Source organism: Engystomops pustulosus, chromosome 5 (assembly GCF_040894005.1).
Source record: "Engystomops pustulosus chromosome 5, aEngPut4.maternal, whole genome shotgun sequence".
NCBI classification, from domain to species: domain Eukaryota; kingdom Metazoa; phylum Chordata; class Amphibia; order Anura; family Leptodactylidae; genus Engystomops; species Engystomops pustulosus.
In genome coordinates, this window is record NC_092415.1 from 53,912,783 (window position 1) to 53,929,298 (window position 16,516).

General features: G+C 41.1%; 1 protein-coding gene across 1 annotated transcript in view; it reads right to left on the reverse strand.

Annotated features, from left to right (window-relative positions):
- Nucleotides 1-3,147: 3,147 nt before the first annotated feature.
- LOC140134109 (meprin A subunit beta-like) overlaps nt 3,148-16,516 on the reverse strand; it is a 50,006-nt gene continuing 36,637 nt past the window's right edge. The window contains exons 13-16 of the mRNA XM_072154741.1: nt 14,958-15,407; nt 14,064-14,243; nt 5,331-5,472; nt 3,148-3,540 (exon numbers count right to left, since the gene is read on the reverse strand). Coding sequence (XP_072010842.1) covers nt 3,414-3,540; nt 5,331-5,472; nt 14,064-14,243; nt 14,958-15,407 — 899 coding nt within the window. The 3' untranslated portion in view covers nt 3,148-3,413. The remainder of the gene's footprint in view (nt 3,541-5,330; nt 5,473-14,063; nt 14,244-14,957; nt 15,408-16,516) is intronic.

Here is a 16,516-nt window from a genome sequence, read left to right on the forward strand (position 1 = left end):
CTGGTGAAGACCAGGTGGCATTTAGATTCCATTCCCAGGTGTCGGCTAGTACAGTCTCCCGCGGTAGTCCAGAGGGTCCACAGGACCCTGACACTAAGACCTGGCCAAGGAACTACATCAGTTACTGGCTGAGCTTTCCTGCATTGTTGCCCGGCAGTCTCAAGGAGAACTACTAGGCCAAGTTGTACTCCTGCGGCAGTTCCTGCTGGCGCAGCTCCTTTCTTTGTGGTCTACTCCCTCTGTTGTCCCTGCGGTAGAGAACCTGGTGCAGGACCTCAAATCTATTTGGAACCAGTCCCTTATCTGAGCTACAGACCGCACCAAGACCCAGGCTGATAAAAAATGTCGAGCTCCTACTGTCTTCTCTCCAGGTGGCAAAGTGTGGTTATCCTCCAGATATGTCCAGCTGAAGATACCCAACTACAAACTTCGTCCCCGGTTCCTTGGTCCCTTTGAGGTAATCAAGCACATCAATCAAGTGGCCTACAAGCTCCGCCTTCCTCCATTAATGCGCATCCCAAACTCCTCCATGTCTCCCACCTGAAGCCAGTCGTCTTGAACCGCTTCTCTCAGAAATCTCCTCCTCCTGCTCCTGAGGCTAATTCCCCTTATGTCTATGAAGTTAAGGAGGTCCTGGACATGAAGACCATGAGGGATAAGCAGTTCTTCCTTATAGACTGGAAGGGGTTAGGGCCTGGGGAAAGATCCAAAGAGCCCGAAGAGAACATTTTGGATCGGACTCTCCTCTAGAGGTTTCTTGGGACCAAAAAGAAGAGGGGGAGGCAGAAGGTGGGGGGTACTGTCACGGGTGCCCCCGCGATCGTATTCACATGTGATAAGTCGCTGGCTGTGTTTATTTTTATGGCAGGTCCTGAGCAGGACCCTGCCCAATACATCAAGAGGCAACGGCGAGCTATCAGATATGATATGATAAATATCCCCCATACAACGCATGTACAGAGATCTCAGCCTCAATTCCATTAGAACCGAGCCTCGTTCTTATTCCATTTGCTTGGACAAGTTGAGAGGTGTGCGGCGGAAACAAATGGGGGCACATTTGGTAAGAGCTTTGTGTAGGTATTTAAGAAGCGTCTGCGCCTCTATTGTGTTGCACGTGACCCTTTCGTGGCACAGCTGCGCTAGCCTCCACGCGACATAAGGTGCGTTCCGGAGAGAGCCATAATTTAACTTGCAAATTGTGTTGCACTCCCTAAAGGTGCACCACAAAAAAGTTGATGAACTCTGTCGGGCCATTGTATGGAAACGATATTCTTCACATTGCAGGTGTGCGCGTGTCTCCCGATAGGTTCGGAGATACGCGCCCACATCTGCAAAGTGAAGAATAGAATTAAAACATTAAAAACAGTGAATACAGGACCATTTATTAAGTGCAGAACACATTGAAAGAACACTATTCTTCACATTCCAGATGTTCCGAACATCTCCGAACCTAGCGGGAGATACGCGCGCACATCTGCAAAGTGAAGAATAGTGTTATTTCAATGTGTTCTAACAAGCAAAACATCAGGAAACATCTGTAATATTTTATTAAACACTGTTCTTTTACTGTTCTGTTTTAGCAAAAAAATGCTCGGGTCTCCCATTGACTTCAATGGGGCTCGTTATTCGAGACGAGCACTCGAGCATCTGGAAAAGTTCATCTCGAATAACGAGCACCCGAGCATTTTAGTGCTCGCTCATCTCTAATTATACCCCAATATTTCTCCATCTCTGCTGCAGTGACAGGGGTCCACCTGTGGGGTTAGGCATAAAATGAAGTGGGGTTTTGGGCAATATGCTGTGCAGTGTAGAGATTGGTCTGAAATACAATTAAATTCAATAGCTCCTCATAAAAAAATACTTAAAAAAGTCCACAGCTCTGAGCCCTGCCATGTCAAATTTAATTCCAGGTTGGCCCAAAAAGTCTGGGACCTGAGGGGTATAATTATCTGGAGCTATCCATGTGGGGTCAGTGGAAGACAAAAATATGTGCACCGCGCGAAAAGGCGCTACCAATGCACCTAGCTTGCCCTATGAAGCCCTAATTACCGCTTGGTCTAAGAGTAACGCTCAGCTTCTCTCTCCAGTGATACCAAACCAAAATGGTGCCGCTGGAGGGAAGAGGTAGGAGATAAAAACTCCTACTCGGTCGCGCGCATGGTGCGCCGAGCGCGTACCACCATACGCCGAAGCTGCTTTGTATATAAAGATGACAAAAGTGTTTAAAAGCATTACAGCGGTTTATGAAAATAATGAAGATATGCTCCGGCACCAGCTCACCCTGGTATTTGAAGCTTAGAAGTACTATTTGGAAGTGGTAGATTTCTTTTAATTTTGCATATCAGAGGTATGTAAGGTCGGTGTAAGAGTTTGGATCACCAGATATTCTAGGGAAGTATATAGGGAGTTAATCTCAAGTACTATCTTCATCAGGACAAAAGTGGACCTAACCACGGTCCCGAACAGAGATGTCAGGTGTAACATACACAGCAGAAGGTGGTGCACAGCAGGAAGCAGTATGTCAGGACGGAACAAAGTGTGACGCCCATTGAGATGTGTGTTGTAAACTTTATTGAACAATGCAAGGCGCATCTTACATTGTTCAATAAAGTTTACAAAAAGTTCACGCTAATTGACAATATTTTGGGGGCCCATCATCCATCAATCCCTAGTAAATAGTCTCCAAACAAGTGTTTTCTCGGGGTTGTCCAGTTGCAGTTTTGTGTTTAAGATGGGGCCCACTGGTGTAGGGGTTGGTCAGTCCAACACTAGACAAGGGAGAAACCATTTATATAGCTTTGTAGTTCATCAGTCAGGCATTAGGACCCATCTGTTAAGCAGAGATTTGTATTTAACTCTGATTGCAGGTACCATGGTTAGATATTAGTTGGCGTGGAGTACCTGAAAATAAAATCCTTCATTTGATGTTGTTTTCTTATTGAGTTTTATATGGCAGAAATAGATATCTCTAAGGACAATTTTGCTTACAAAAACAAGTTAGAGACCCCTGTAGTATACATATTGTGCATATTTTTGTATGTACAGTGTCTGTGTGTGTCTTTGTGTAACATTGTATATTCAAAAAAAGTTGCATGGTCAAATGCACATTGTGGCACAATCATAAGGAAACATATTTTTACATTTTTATTGTATTTGAATGGAGAAGCCTCAAAAGGGATTATATCCATCTCCACAGGAGTCACCAGTTGCTCCCACATTCTTGAAAGGAGAGCTGTGCACATGCATGGACATCGCTCCATTCTGCCTAGTTGTGGCATAGGGATCAGGTCCCACATTTATCAGTTACTAAGGACATATCTTATAGACATGCCATAAATACCTGAAATGGAACTTCCCCTTAATCATAACTTTTATATACACAAAATAGTAAACTGTAGAAGAATATGGTTCCATTAATAAAACTGAGTCGTCAGAATTACAAGAATCACAGTCACAAAAAGTGACATAGAAGATGGCATGTTACGTATGTTGCCATTGTCGAAAAATTGACATATTTCCCCTGTGTAGATCTCTGGACACCTGTAGAAAAAGGGAAGAATTTATTTATGTATTACTGAAATGTAAGTAAAGTAGGCGAACGTTAAATAATAATAATAATAATAATAATCTTTATGCATCTTAACACAAATTTTACCCAAAAACGTACCCCCTTTGGGGGTTACAATTTCATGTAACTATGTTAAGTTGGCAAAGTAATTTATGTATTTTGGTGCATCATAGCAATCTCATGAGCTCTAAAGCTGTTCTCTTTGTTTGGAGCCTAGTGATAACTGGCAGGCTGACCCCTGCTATTACGGCTTAGATAAGTTTCCATTTTACTCCATAAATGCCAAAGGCAATCCTGACTTCATTGAAAGTGTAATGGCCCACTGGACAGGCCATTATGAATAAAATAGTTCCAGTTGGCTCCCTGGCTAGCTGATACAGTGCAGCTGTCTCTATTAAGTTAATTCTGAGATTATTACCTATTTCCACTGGGAATTCTGCTTATTTGCTGTCTTATACAACCATTTAGTGTCATCATACAGTATTGCATCTGCCTTGTGCTATGCCTGTGAAGTCTAGGGTTAATAAGTTTCATTCTGTAATATTTTTTGAAACCCAAGGCCAATGATTGGTTGGAGCCGTTGGGAATCCCCAGATCTGGAAGTTTATATATGATTCCTCAGACAGGATTTCTGGGTCTTTCTGTTTATGCTAGACCCGTATATAGTAGCATCTCTCTGTCTCATGAGAGACCAGCAGTTCTGTGTGCCAAATTCCAAAGAGACTGCATCCAAACTGTTGCCCAAGCAGCTGCTATGTTGGACTGTTTCCCATTAAAGAGACTTTGAGTTATTGTTCAAGATCATTGTCTCCACGCATGATCCCTGCCTTGCTGCCGCTAACACCATGGGCCTCCCTTCTACCATCTGCCCGGGGATCTTTTACTGCACATATATATAATGGAACTGCACATCATTCACTGAGACTAAAGTTAGGGTGCTCAATAGGATAACCAATCCATAAATATCATGAAAGAAAACTTGGCACAGCTTTATGAAATGCTATCTTGTTTAAAATGTATATATTAAATAAATCTATAATCAGAATGTTGAATCCAAAACATGTAACATTTCATTCTACACCTTGATCTTCTGTAGAATTCAAGAGCTGACCGTTATGAATGCATGTGGATACGCAGTCACACTGCAAGTGACTAGAAGCATTTTTCACTTGCTGTGGATACCGCTTATTCACATCCACTCATAGCGGTCAGCTCCACTATTTGTCTTCTCCAGATTTCCCTGAAATCCTTGTCTGAAGAAGGTCTAGGTGTAGAACGAAACATTACAGGTTTTGGATTGCCATTTAACGTTCAGATTAAAGGAGTGCCAAGTTTTCTTTCATACTATCACTCCACATATACCTGGAGTACTTCAGGGAATCCCTTCACTACATTTTGTCTTCCTCTTCTTGCATCCCCTCACTGGCCCTGACGGGCATGGATAGGGCCTGTTCTCCTGGACCAAGCCACTTGTGACACAAACCTGGCACCCGGCCACACTGCAAGCCATCCACTCAGGTATCAGGGAATCCAGCTGCCCCAATAATGCGGTCTGGCCCCGATGGGTGGACATTACAGTTGTTCTGTTTCTCTACTGGTCATTAATAGTGTAATTTAAATTTATTCAAAAACCTTAGCTGGTTCCTGATCATAGATTTCAAGTGAAATGAATGAGGGGGAAGGAAATTAAACTAAATAATTCCATACTAGGGATTTTACCTCATGTATATGTAATAGAAAGTTTATGGTTTTGGTGTTTTACCTGCACTTTTCAATTAAGTTTTCTACAATGCAGGTGCCACCATTTAAACATATAGTTTGATAACACGTGGACTGGCTGTATGAACGAAGGGGGGTTGATGTGGTCGCTGGCAAAGGTTGAGACAACTTAAGAGAAGAGATGTCTGTGGAATAAAACAAAAATGTTTTTTTTAAGTATTATTGTTAAATTACATTTCCTATTACAGCTGTATGCTTCCATATATACTGGGCCACATTTATCATTATGTATATGAAATCTATTTGCGCCAAATAACAGTGTCTAAAATTACTTGTGCCACATTTATCAAAAGTATTAATCTTACTTTAAGCACTTTTCCTACTAGACTACTTACCCCAATAGTTCACCAGATGATCGGAATTGTGAAAACAGTCAAACATGGCTGTTCTATGCTGTTTCTATAATTCCTAAAGGTAATTTTTTCAATGTGTTTATTTCAGTGGATTGATGTCAGAAGGTTAACACAAATACATTTCAAACTGATATCTGCATCTGAGGCTCTGTTAGGAACCTCTATCACGGATCCAAGGCTTTGGACACTTGTGGGCCTGTACTTAGGATCTCTAGTTACAGTGGGGTGTCTTCAGGACTTTTTTCTTTACATTTCCTTTATTATTTGCATCCACTAGGTCAGTGATTTTCAACCTTTTTTGAGCCGCGGCACACTTTTTATACTTAGAAAATCCTGGGGCACACCACCAACCAAAATAGCACAAAATGACACTAAAACAGTCATATTATACATATAGTTAATAATATAGATTCTAAATTTATTTTACTCAGTGTGAAACCTGGACCTGTTTCGATAAACACAAAAGGGATATCGTGGCAGGAATGGTGGAAAGACACACACGAAGCTCTTCCTCAACAGTTCTCAGTTTCTCCCTGCGTTTAGTATATGGTGCTGATTATTATGTGGCTCATATACTGCAAAATAAAGGGGTACAATTAGAAGTACTATGGCCATGAGACCAGAGTACAAGTGCCAGCTCATATACTCAGCATATGAGCTGGTACTTGTAGTACTCCAGCCTCATGACTATAGTATTTCTCATTTTACATTTCTCATTGTTATATGCAGTATACTGCTGGAGTACTAAAAGTACCAGCTCATATGCTGAGTATTCTGCCAACAGTTCATATACTCAGGCAAAAGCTCATATAGTCAAAGCTTGCACATGTGTTTTTGTACATGTCTCCTACATTGTAAGAAGCCTTGACTGCGCATCGCTGCACGTTGCCGGGAAACAAAACACAGGGGGCACCATAGTTTGGGGAAATTTCCCCGCGGCACACCCGACCATGTGTCGCGGCACACTAGTGTGCCACGGCACGCAGGTTGAAAATCACTGCACTAGGTGTTCCAGAGTGTCAAAGTGCAGAGGAGTAAAGAGGTTTATATAATACCGCTGTTTTAGTGGTCTATAGGGGTGTGCAGAGAGGGGTGTCACAATGTGTAGCAGTGAAGGCATGGGGTGGGATTTATCACAAAAACATCTCAAAAACTAGTAACAAACCAGACTATGTTGGGGGGAGGGGGGGAGGGGTGTGGAATGTGCCATGCCATGCTCATTAGCTGTATCTTGAGGCAGTTCCTCATGCAGTTTATAGGACCAGACCAAAGCATCAAGGACTGGCCCACTATGTACCAGTGCTTGATAAATTCCTTCCTCAAGGTGTGGTCATGTGGCATTTACATTGAGTTTTGAAACGCGATCCCACAGCTGTGGGGAGGAGATTTGCCTAATTTCATCATTTTACTTATGCAATGTTAATGCTTTATGTTTACACTGCATTGACATTCTGTTACCAGCGTTTACCAAACTGGATGTTAACATTCTTTTAATTAATTGTGTTTACCCTGTGTTATCATTGACAAATGTTAACGCAATGTAATTGGGCAAACCTCCTCTCTGCAGCTGTTGTATTTTTATACATATCATCCTACAATACCATATCATGAGCTGGGTCCATTAATTAACCCCATAGCACAATAAGACGTAACCTTACGTCTTGCTGCGCATGGGGGAGTATGAAGAGGGCTCATGGGTATATTCACCAGTGCTTGCACCAATCGCGGGCTTTAACCCATCTTGGCTCCGATCGTCGCTCCCCGTGACTTCATCGGGGAGCGGCGATCCGTTGCCATGACAGCCTCGGATCACACAAAGATCTGAGGCTATCATAATCTAGGCTATTTATTACAATGTGCGATTTGCACATCGTAATAGAGGGTGTGCAAAATCCCCATATACTGCCATACTGTAGTATGGCAGTATATGATAGTATCAATTAGACAACCTAGGGTTAAAGTACCCTAGGGAGTCTGAAAAATAGTAAAAAAAAAAATGAAAAAAAGTAAAAAAGAAAAAAAATTATATTACAAAAACATAAAAATTCAAATTACCCCCATTCCCTAGAACTGATATAAATATAAATAAACAGTAAAAATCATACACATGTTAGGTATCACCGCGCCCGAAAATATAATATCACCGCGTCAAAATATAATAACCGTTTTTCACTGCGTTTAACCCCGTAACAGAAAATAGCGCCCAAAGTCGCAAATGGCATTTTTTGCCATTTTGAAAAATAGAAAAAATTCTATAAAAAGTGATTAAAAGGTCGTACAGTCCTAAAAATAAAAGCATTGAAAACGTCATCAAAAGTTGCAGAAAATGGTACCACCCACAGCTCTGTACACTAAAATATAAAAAAGTTATTAGCGCAAGAAGATGGCAAAATGAAGAATTTTTTTTCTGTACAGGAGGTTTTAATTTTTGTAAATGTATGAAAACATTTTAAAACCTATACAAATTTGGTATCCCTGTGATCGTACTGACCCAATGAATGAAATAGACCTGTCATTTGGGGCGCACAGTGAAAGCTGTAAAAACCAAGCCCACAAGAAATGGCGCAAATGTGTTTTTTCATCATTTTCACTGCATTTCGAATTTTTTTCCCGGTTCCCAGTACATGGCATGGAATATTGAATACTACCACTACGAAGTGCTATTTGTTACGCAGAAAATAAGCCATCACACAGCTCTTTACATGGAAAATTTAAAAAGTTATAGATTTTTGAATGTGGGAAGTGAAAAATAAAAACGCATAAAACGAAAAAGGGCCTGGTCCTTAAGGGGTTAATTCCTCCAGACCCCCCATATAATTCAACCTTGAGAACTTCAATACCAGAAAACTGCTATACACACAAGAAGTTATACCACATCTTATATCACAATACATTTTTATTAACCATTTCTAAAATCTTTACATATACCGTATATACTCGAGTATAAGCCGAGACCCCTAATTTTACCACCTAAACTGGGAAAACTTATTGACTTGAGTATAAGCCGAGGGTGGGAAATACATTGGTCAAAGACCCCCTCCCCCAGTATATAGCCAGCCAGCCCCCTATAATATACAGCCTGCCCCCTGTAGTATACAGCCTGCCCAGCTTGCCCCCAGTAGTATACAGCTTTCCCCCAGTAGTATACAGCCCGTCCCCAGTAGTATACAGCTTGCCCCCAGTAGTATACAGCCTGCCCCAGTAGTATACAGTTTGCCCCCAGTAGTATACAGCCAGTCCCCAGTAGTATACAGCTTGCCCCCAGTAGTATACAGCTTACCCCCAGTAGTATACAGCCAGTCCCCAGTAGTATACAGCCTGCCCAGAATTTTAAAAAAATAATACCGTATATACTCGAGTATAAGCCGATCCGTGTATAAGCCGAGACCCCTAATTTTACCACCGAAAACTGGGAAAACCTATTGACTCGAGTATAAGCCGAGGGTGTAGTATACAGCCAACCAGCCCCCATGTAGTATACAGCCAGCCCCCAGTAGTATACAGCCTGCCCCCCAGTAGTATACAGCTTGTCCACCAGTAGTATACAGCTTGTCCACCAGTAGTATACAGCTTGTCCCCCAGTAGTGTACAGCCTGCCCCCAGTAGTATACAGCTTGTCTCCTTGCAGTATACAGCTTGCCCCCAGTAGTACACAGCACAGCCCCCAGTAGTACACAGCACAGCCCCCAGTAGTATACAGCTTGTCCCCAGTAGTATACAGCCTGCCCCCATCAGTATACAGTCTGCCCTCAGTAGTATACAGCAGCCCCTATTAGTATACAGATAAAGAAATAAACTTAATACTCACCCTCCGTTGTCCCGATGTTCGTCGTGCCTCACAGTGTGCGACGGCCAGCGCGATCTCTCGGCCAGTGAAGAAGCTGCCGGGAGCCGCAACAGGGATCGGGAGCCACCGGGAGGAACATCGAGTAAACCGGAGGGCGAGTATTAATTTATTTATTTTTATCATTGACTCGTGTATAAGCCGAGGCGAGGTTTTTCAGCACATTTTTTGTGCTGAAAAACTCGGCTTATACACGAGTATATACGGTAAACTTATATATTCACCCTCCGGTGGCCCCGATGTGCAGCGCTGCTCCCCCGATGTCCGCAGGCTCGTCTTCTGGCTTCCCATCTTCTGTCTTCTGTCACATCGTGCTGGGCACCGCCATTGTTCTCTCCCAAGCGCATAGTATGACGCGCTGCTACTGACGTCATACTAGGCGCTGCCCGGGAGAGAACAATGGCGGCGCCCAGCACGATGTGACAGAAGAGGAGCCGGGAAGCCAGAAGACGAGCCACGCGGACATCGGGGGAGCAGCACTGCACATCGGGGCCACCGGAGGGTGAGTATACAAGTTTATTATTTTTAAAGCCCAGTATTGACTCGTGTATAAGCCGAGGAAACGTTTTTCAGCACATTTTTCGGCTTATACACAAGTATACACGGTACACAAGATTAAAAAGGATCAGATTCCAAAATATCAGGAAAAGTGAGTAGACAAACATATGGAAAATACTTAAATGTTTAACTGGTTCACGACCGGTTGGGTCCCGCTACATGGAGAGGGCTCACCGACTTACCGATAACACCCGCGATCGCTGCTCACAGCGATCGCTCAAAAAGAGGATCGCCGCTGATAGCACATTGTAATGAATGAGGAGGAAAATCCCCATATACTGCCATACTGTAGTATGGCAGTATATGATAGGATCAATCAGACAACCTAGGGTTAAAGTACCCTAGGGAGTCTGAAAAATAGTAAAAATAAAAAAAAGTTTTTAAAAAAACTATAAAAAACCTAAAAATTCAAATCACCCCCTTTCCCTAGAACTGACATAAATATAAATAAACAGTAAAAATCATAAACACATTAGGTATCAATGTGTCCAAAAATGCAGATCTATCAAAATATATTAACGGTTTTTCAATGTGTTTAAACCTGTAACGGAAAATAGCGCCCAAAGTCGAAAATGGCACTTTTTTGCCATTTTGAAAAATATAAAAAAAATCTATAAAAAGTGATCAAAAGGTAGTACAGTCCTAAAAATGATATCATTGAAAATATTATCAAATGTCGGAAAAAATGACACCACCCACAGCTCCGTACACCAAAGTATAAAAAAGTTATTAGCGCCAGAAGATGGCAAAATCGAAAAAAAAAAATTTGTACAGGAGGTTTTAATTTTTGTAAATGTATGAAAACATTATAAAACCTATCCAAATTTGTTATCCCCGTGACCGTACCGACCCAGAGAATAAAGTAGACATGTCATTTGGGGCGCACAGTGAAAGCCGTAATATCCAAGCCCACAAGAAAACGGCGCAAATGCGTTTTTTCACCATTTTCACTGAATTTGGAATTTTTTTCCCGCTTCCCAGTACATAGCATGGAATATTCAATACCATAACTATGAAGTGCAATTTGTTACGCAGAAAACAAGCTGTCACACAGCTCTTTATGTGTAAAAGTAAAAAAGTTATAGATTTTTGAAGGTAGAGAGTGAAAAATGGAAATGAAAAACCAGGAAAGGGCCCGGTCCTTAACCGGTTAAAGTATAATATTAGTGCTGGGATATCTTTAGTAAAATACAGGTGTAAATCCAAGCATTGTTCCTATTGCATGCAGCTTAATTTATTTTATTGGTATCACTGCAATATGGCAAAGTGTTGTAGCCATATTACATGCAATATTATGGGACACATTGGGGCTTATTTACTAAGGGTCCCAACTTTTCGGGGATCGCACCGGGGATTGTGTCGCACGCGATCGGATTTTGTCGATCAGCGCCAGCTTTCATGCGACAGAAAACGGGGGAGGCGGGCAATCGGACTATCCGACGGATTTGGACAAACCGCGGGATTTAACATTTAAATTGTGTTGCAAGCCAAGCACATACATGCAACGGGAAGAAGAAGGTGAACTCCGGCGGACCTGATTGGGGAAGCGACAGGTGCAGGATATCAACCGCACGCTGGTAGTGAATCACGGCAGCTGTGCATTCTCGTCGGGGAACGCACCTCGGGGATTGCGCAGGTACTGGTAAGTAAATCTGCCGCATTTACATACATTGCTGCTGGAGTTCACAGAAAGTGCATTGTCCGACGATAATGTACTGTGCTGCGATTCACTAAGATCGTGCGCCTGAAATTCTGGAAGTGTCACTTCCCCGCTCAGGTCTGACAGAGTTCACCATCTTTTTTGTGGTGCATCCAAGTGCCTGGGTTTGTGACACAATTTGAAAATTAAATATGGCGCTCAGTCCAAATCAGTCGGACTGTTTGATGGCATGCCCCCTAAATTGTTTCGCATAGAAGCCAGCGCAGCTGCACCACAAAAGGATTGCATACGCCAAAAACCCAGCACAGACACTTCTTAAATATCTGTGCAAGCCGTATAAGCCCTGAAAAAGGTGAACAGTCCGACAAAAGTGCAGCGTGCGACCATTAGTAAATGAGCCTCTATGTCCTGCATGCAGGGAAACAAATGCTTAGAGCTTACCCATATTAGCTCCGCATACAATGGCTCCCCAACGCATGTTTCGCACATTGCTTTCTCAAGAAGATAACATAGACTCCAGTTGGCAATTACTTATGATTTGTGGCTTCCATATTCTTATGTCATACTCTGATTTAACCTATCACGGACTGCGGCGCATATTGTCAAACAGGAGGTATGGCTTGCCCCACTTCTGGCTATATGGAGCAGCACACGCCTCCACCAATGCCCCACGCATATGAGGAGGACAGTGCATGTGCTTGTATTATATTTTAGACATCTAAGTATTATCCATATGGTTGTCTATACACTTTTTCTGGCTGATTTGGAATCTGATCCTTATTTATCTTGTGTATATGTAATGATTTTAAGAATTATTAATAAAAATGTATTGTGATATAAGATGTGGTATAAGGGGTTAAGGGGTTAAAGTAGCTTTGGCCCTTTAATAAATATTGTTATGGTTTACTTTCTGACAATTTTTTTTTAATTCCGAAAAAAAGTTTCAAAATGCATAAAAAATCCCAGCACGTACACCAGCAGGGGACTGCAGTAATAGTGAGACTTTTTATGGGAATAGGTGGGAATAGTCCTGTGAGACATTTTAGCAGTGAATAGTCCCAAAAAACCTCAATGCCACTTTTTGAAAGCTATTTCATACCAAAAAGCCCGGGAAAACCAATGATAAATAACCCCCATAGTATTTATGACATAATTGTCCACAGCTATTATTCTGGCTTTGCCAGTTTTCTGTCTGACACTAAAAAGAACGTCTTTGGAACTTGCACCTGTATTTTAGAAGTGCCTGCGCCAGTTTTGTGTTGTGGTTTCATAGGTTCCAACAAGACAGAAAAATGTGTTAGTGCTTTGTTGGAGTTTGTGACACATTTAATATAGCAACTTGACAGAATTGTGGTGCACGCTGTGGGGCCTGTGCGTAATGCAGCGCAAGATTCATGAAGAACAAGTGCAAATTTATTTTTGGTGCACCTTTAACATAGGGAGTGCAACAGACTTTGCATGATAAATCTGGCACATGGTCCGACTGAGCACTGAAACCCCCCTAATTTGTGTTGCATGGTGACTAGTGTAGGTGCACCACAAAAGTGTTGCGTGCAACACAATTATGGTGCAGATACTTCTTAAATACCTGTGCAAGCAGTTTGCACCTAAAAGAATGTGCAAAGTCTGGCGCACAGCCCTTAGTAAGTGTGACCCTGTATGTTAAAGAGAGACTGTGCACACTTCCCAATGCACCAGATAACTGAAGACCATATGCCAGTATATAATAATCTGGTGCACCCTGGACATTCGTGAGGCAAACTGCACAGAAAAATGCTAAGGATCCACACATCCAAAAAGGTTATATATATATATATATATATATATATATATATATATATATATATTGATAATTCTCCTAAAACATAGACATTACAGTGTTCAAGTCTTATGACAGATTTAAAATTCACTAGAGTTCGATATTCTTCAATTGGGTTGTTGTTATGCTTGTGGCAAAGCTATGGTGACTGCCCGCAGAATACCAATTCTTACCAGGTGGAATTTGTTCTGGCAACCCGCATCCATGACAGCAATAATCTAGTTTCAGATCTAGTGCAGCAAAGCAACAAGTCTACTAGCACCCTCTTCCTCATTCCCGGGCCATTACAATTATTAGTATCATAGAGCCAAGACAGTAAATGCAGCATCTACTACTGTAATGTAGGTCCTCTGTAATGATTTCTACTCTCTAATACTGGCATAAAAGTAGACAGAAGTTTAGGGCACAAACATCATAATTAAAATCATTAATTATAACCATTAAAATCATTAATAAGGTACAACAGATACTTTGTGACTTACCTTCCATGGATATAGAAATAAAAGCATCACCGCCTTTCAGGAAGTCCCTTCTGTGAAGCCATTCTTCAGCTGTGAAGAGATATTTTCCCAGCCCTCCGGTCATGTTATATTTTGTTGCATTAGCATATGTTTCTTGCCGGCCACTCACTGCTGGATTATCCCAAAATAATTTCCCAGTAGCTGAAAAAAGAGATCATCCACTGTCAGTATTTAAACATTAAAAGTAATTGGAACATAATATTACAGGTCAGTCATTTGGAGATGAACATTAGGTTGAATGCATCTGCCCAATATATACATTTGCTCAATTGAAAGTTATTTTTTTTTTTAAAAAGTACCAGTGTGAAGATAATTCCAATAAATGCTTTCCCTTAGAAATTATATTGTTGTCCTGGGATACGACTACCGAATAGTCGAATCAAATAGTTTTTGTATATGAAATGTCTGAGAGTTACTGCATGTCCCACAACCACCCTGTGTGCTCAATCCAGGTGGTCAGGCAGGACTCAGTTGTGCATGTCTGGCCACCGGTGGAAATGTATGGGGTGGTCGTATCCGAGGACAATTATCTTGTTTCTAAGGGACAATATGGCTGCATTTATGGGAAATTAGCTTCACACAATTGCATGTGTTTTAATAACATGCAATTGAAGACATTTTTATATTTGGCAGATTAATTAAATTAAATGTGGATGCCCTGATGAGAATACCCCTAGAGAAAAAGGCCTAATTCAGATCGTAAAACAATTACCTACAACAATCAGCAAATGAGTGGATGGTGCTTTTGCAAAGAGAAACAAAGTTTTAATTTAGAATTACCGATTAAAACACAGATGACTTACAGGATTCAAAAGATGAAAGAGATAATGTTATAATTGTACTGTGTAGACTTACAATTTCGTGCAGTAGGATCAGTTGTAATACTCTTCATATTTGATGTCCGTTGTTGTGCATTTGGATTTTGATCAATAAACTCTACTGTGACTTGTCGCCAAGGACATGGCCATTGAAGAGTGGCATCATTAGCTCCTGATACCAAATATAGATATACTGCAATGTTGAATGGAAATGTTGGTGTATTATATTTCTGTAAGCTGATTTGGTATGCGTATCCATCTCTGGAGTAGTAGGGAGGACTCCGAATCCCTGTTGTAATCATGTCAATTGTTACGTTTTGGATTTGCCAAATATTTTCAGGGCATTTTGTTTCCGACAAATTAATGTCATCTATAGAAATTCCTCCTGTGGAGATACCGGAGCCTTTTATCCCTTGGAAAACAAATCTAAATTTACTTTTTGCTTGTAGTTGAGAATAATGAATCTTCCAGTAATTAGAAGGTGGACCTGCAAAGTTCAATTAAAAAAATAAATCTCACTTAGAATATTACACATCTACTATAAAAACATAAAATAAAATGCACATTCCATGGTTTTTTCTGCATCTATTCTTCATATGGCGAATCTGAGAATTTATGACCCTTAAATATTTATCTCTTTATACATTCTTCCTTATAGATTGTTGGCATTTTTGTGCAGGTCCCTCAATTCTGTTCTGTGTTTTTGTCTCTTTATGTTCCACATTCTTTTTAAAGAATAATATAAAGTATATTGTAATTATTATTATCATGAATTCCATTTTGGTTTAAGGTTAATGATTATGTGTCAATTTTAATGTAATTTTATAATCTAGCTTTAAATCTCCCCATTCCTGTGTTGGTCTGCATACATATTCATCTAAGCAAAAATGAAATGCAACATCTGGATTAGGGAAGTATACCATATTTTTCCGTAATATACCGAAATATTCTGAATATACCATATTTTTACCAAAAAAAAATCTTGCTAAAAAGTGCCTGTGCAACATCCCCCACCGGGGCCTAGCCTTTCTTCGTTGGCTGGGGACAACCAGGCCCAGAATACTAGAGTGGTTGGCTGGTGCAGCCTTGGGCATGCTATGGCCACGGTCCTTGGTATTGGGAGCAGAGGACTGGTCTACAGCCTGGCAATTAATGTTGAATCCTGAGTACCATCCAAAGGTTCTGATAATATTCATGGCACCAATTAGGGACCTATCCGTATCTCCCAGATATACAAGGAGATCGTCAGCATAAAGAGACTGGTTCCTACCTCTCTCCTCCCCTAAAACCATGCAACGGTAGATCTGAATATGGCCACCAGTGGCTCTATTGTGAACTCCAACAGGAAAGGGAAAAGCGTGCAGCCCTGCCATGTTCCCTTCACCAACTGGAATGCTTCTGAAACCAGGGCATTAACCTATATTCTCGCCCTTGGACTGGTGTATAGCAGCCGAACCCATTCAATTCAATGTTTCATGTTTTAAGATGTCTTTTGAATGGGGTTCTTTTAAACAGATGTACTTTTGTTATGGATTGCTAATTCATTTTGTAATAAAGATTTGATTTATTCCTTGATTGAAGTTTATGTGTGCGCTC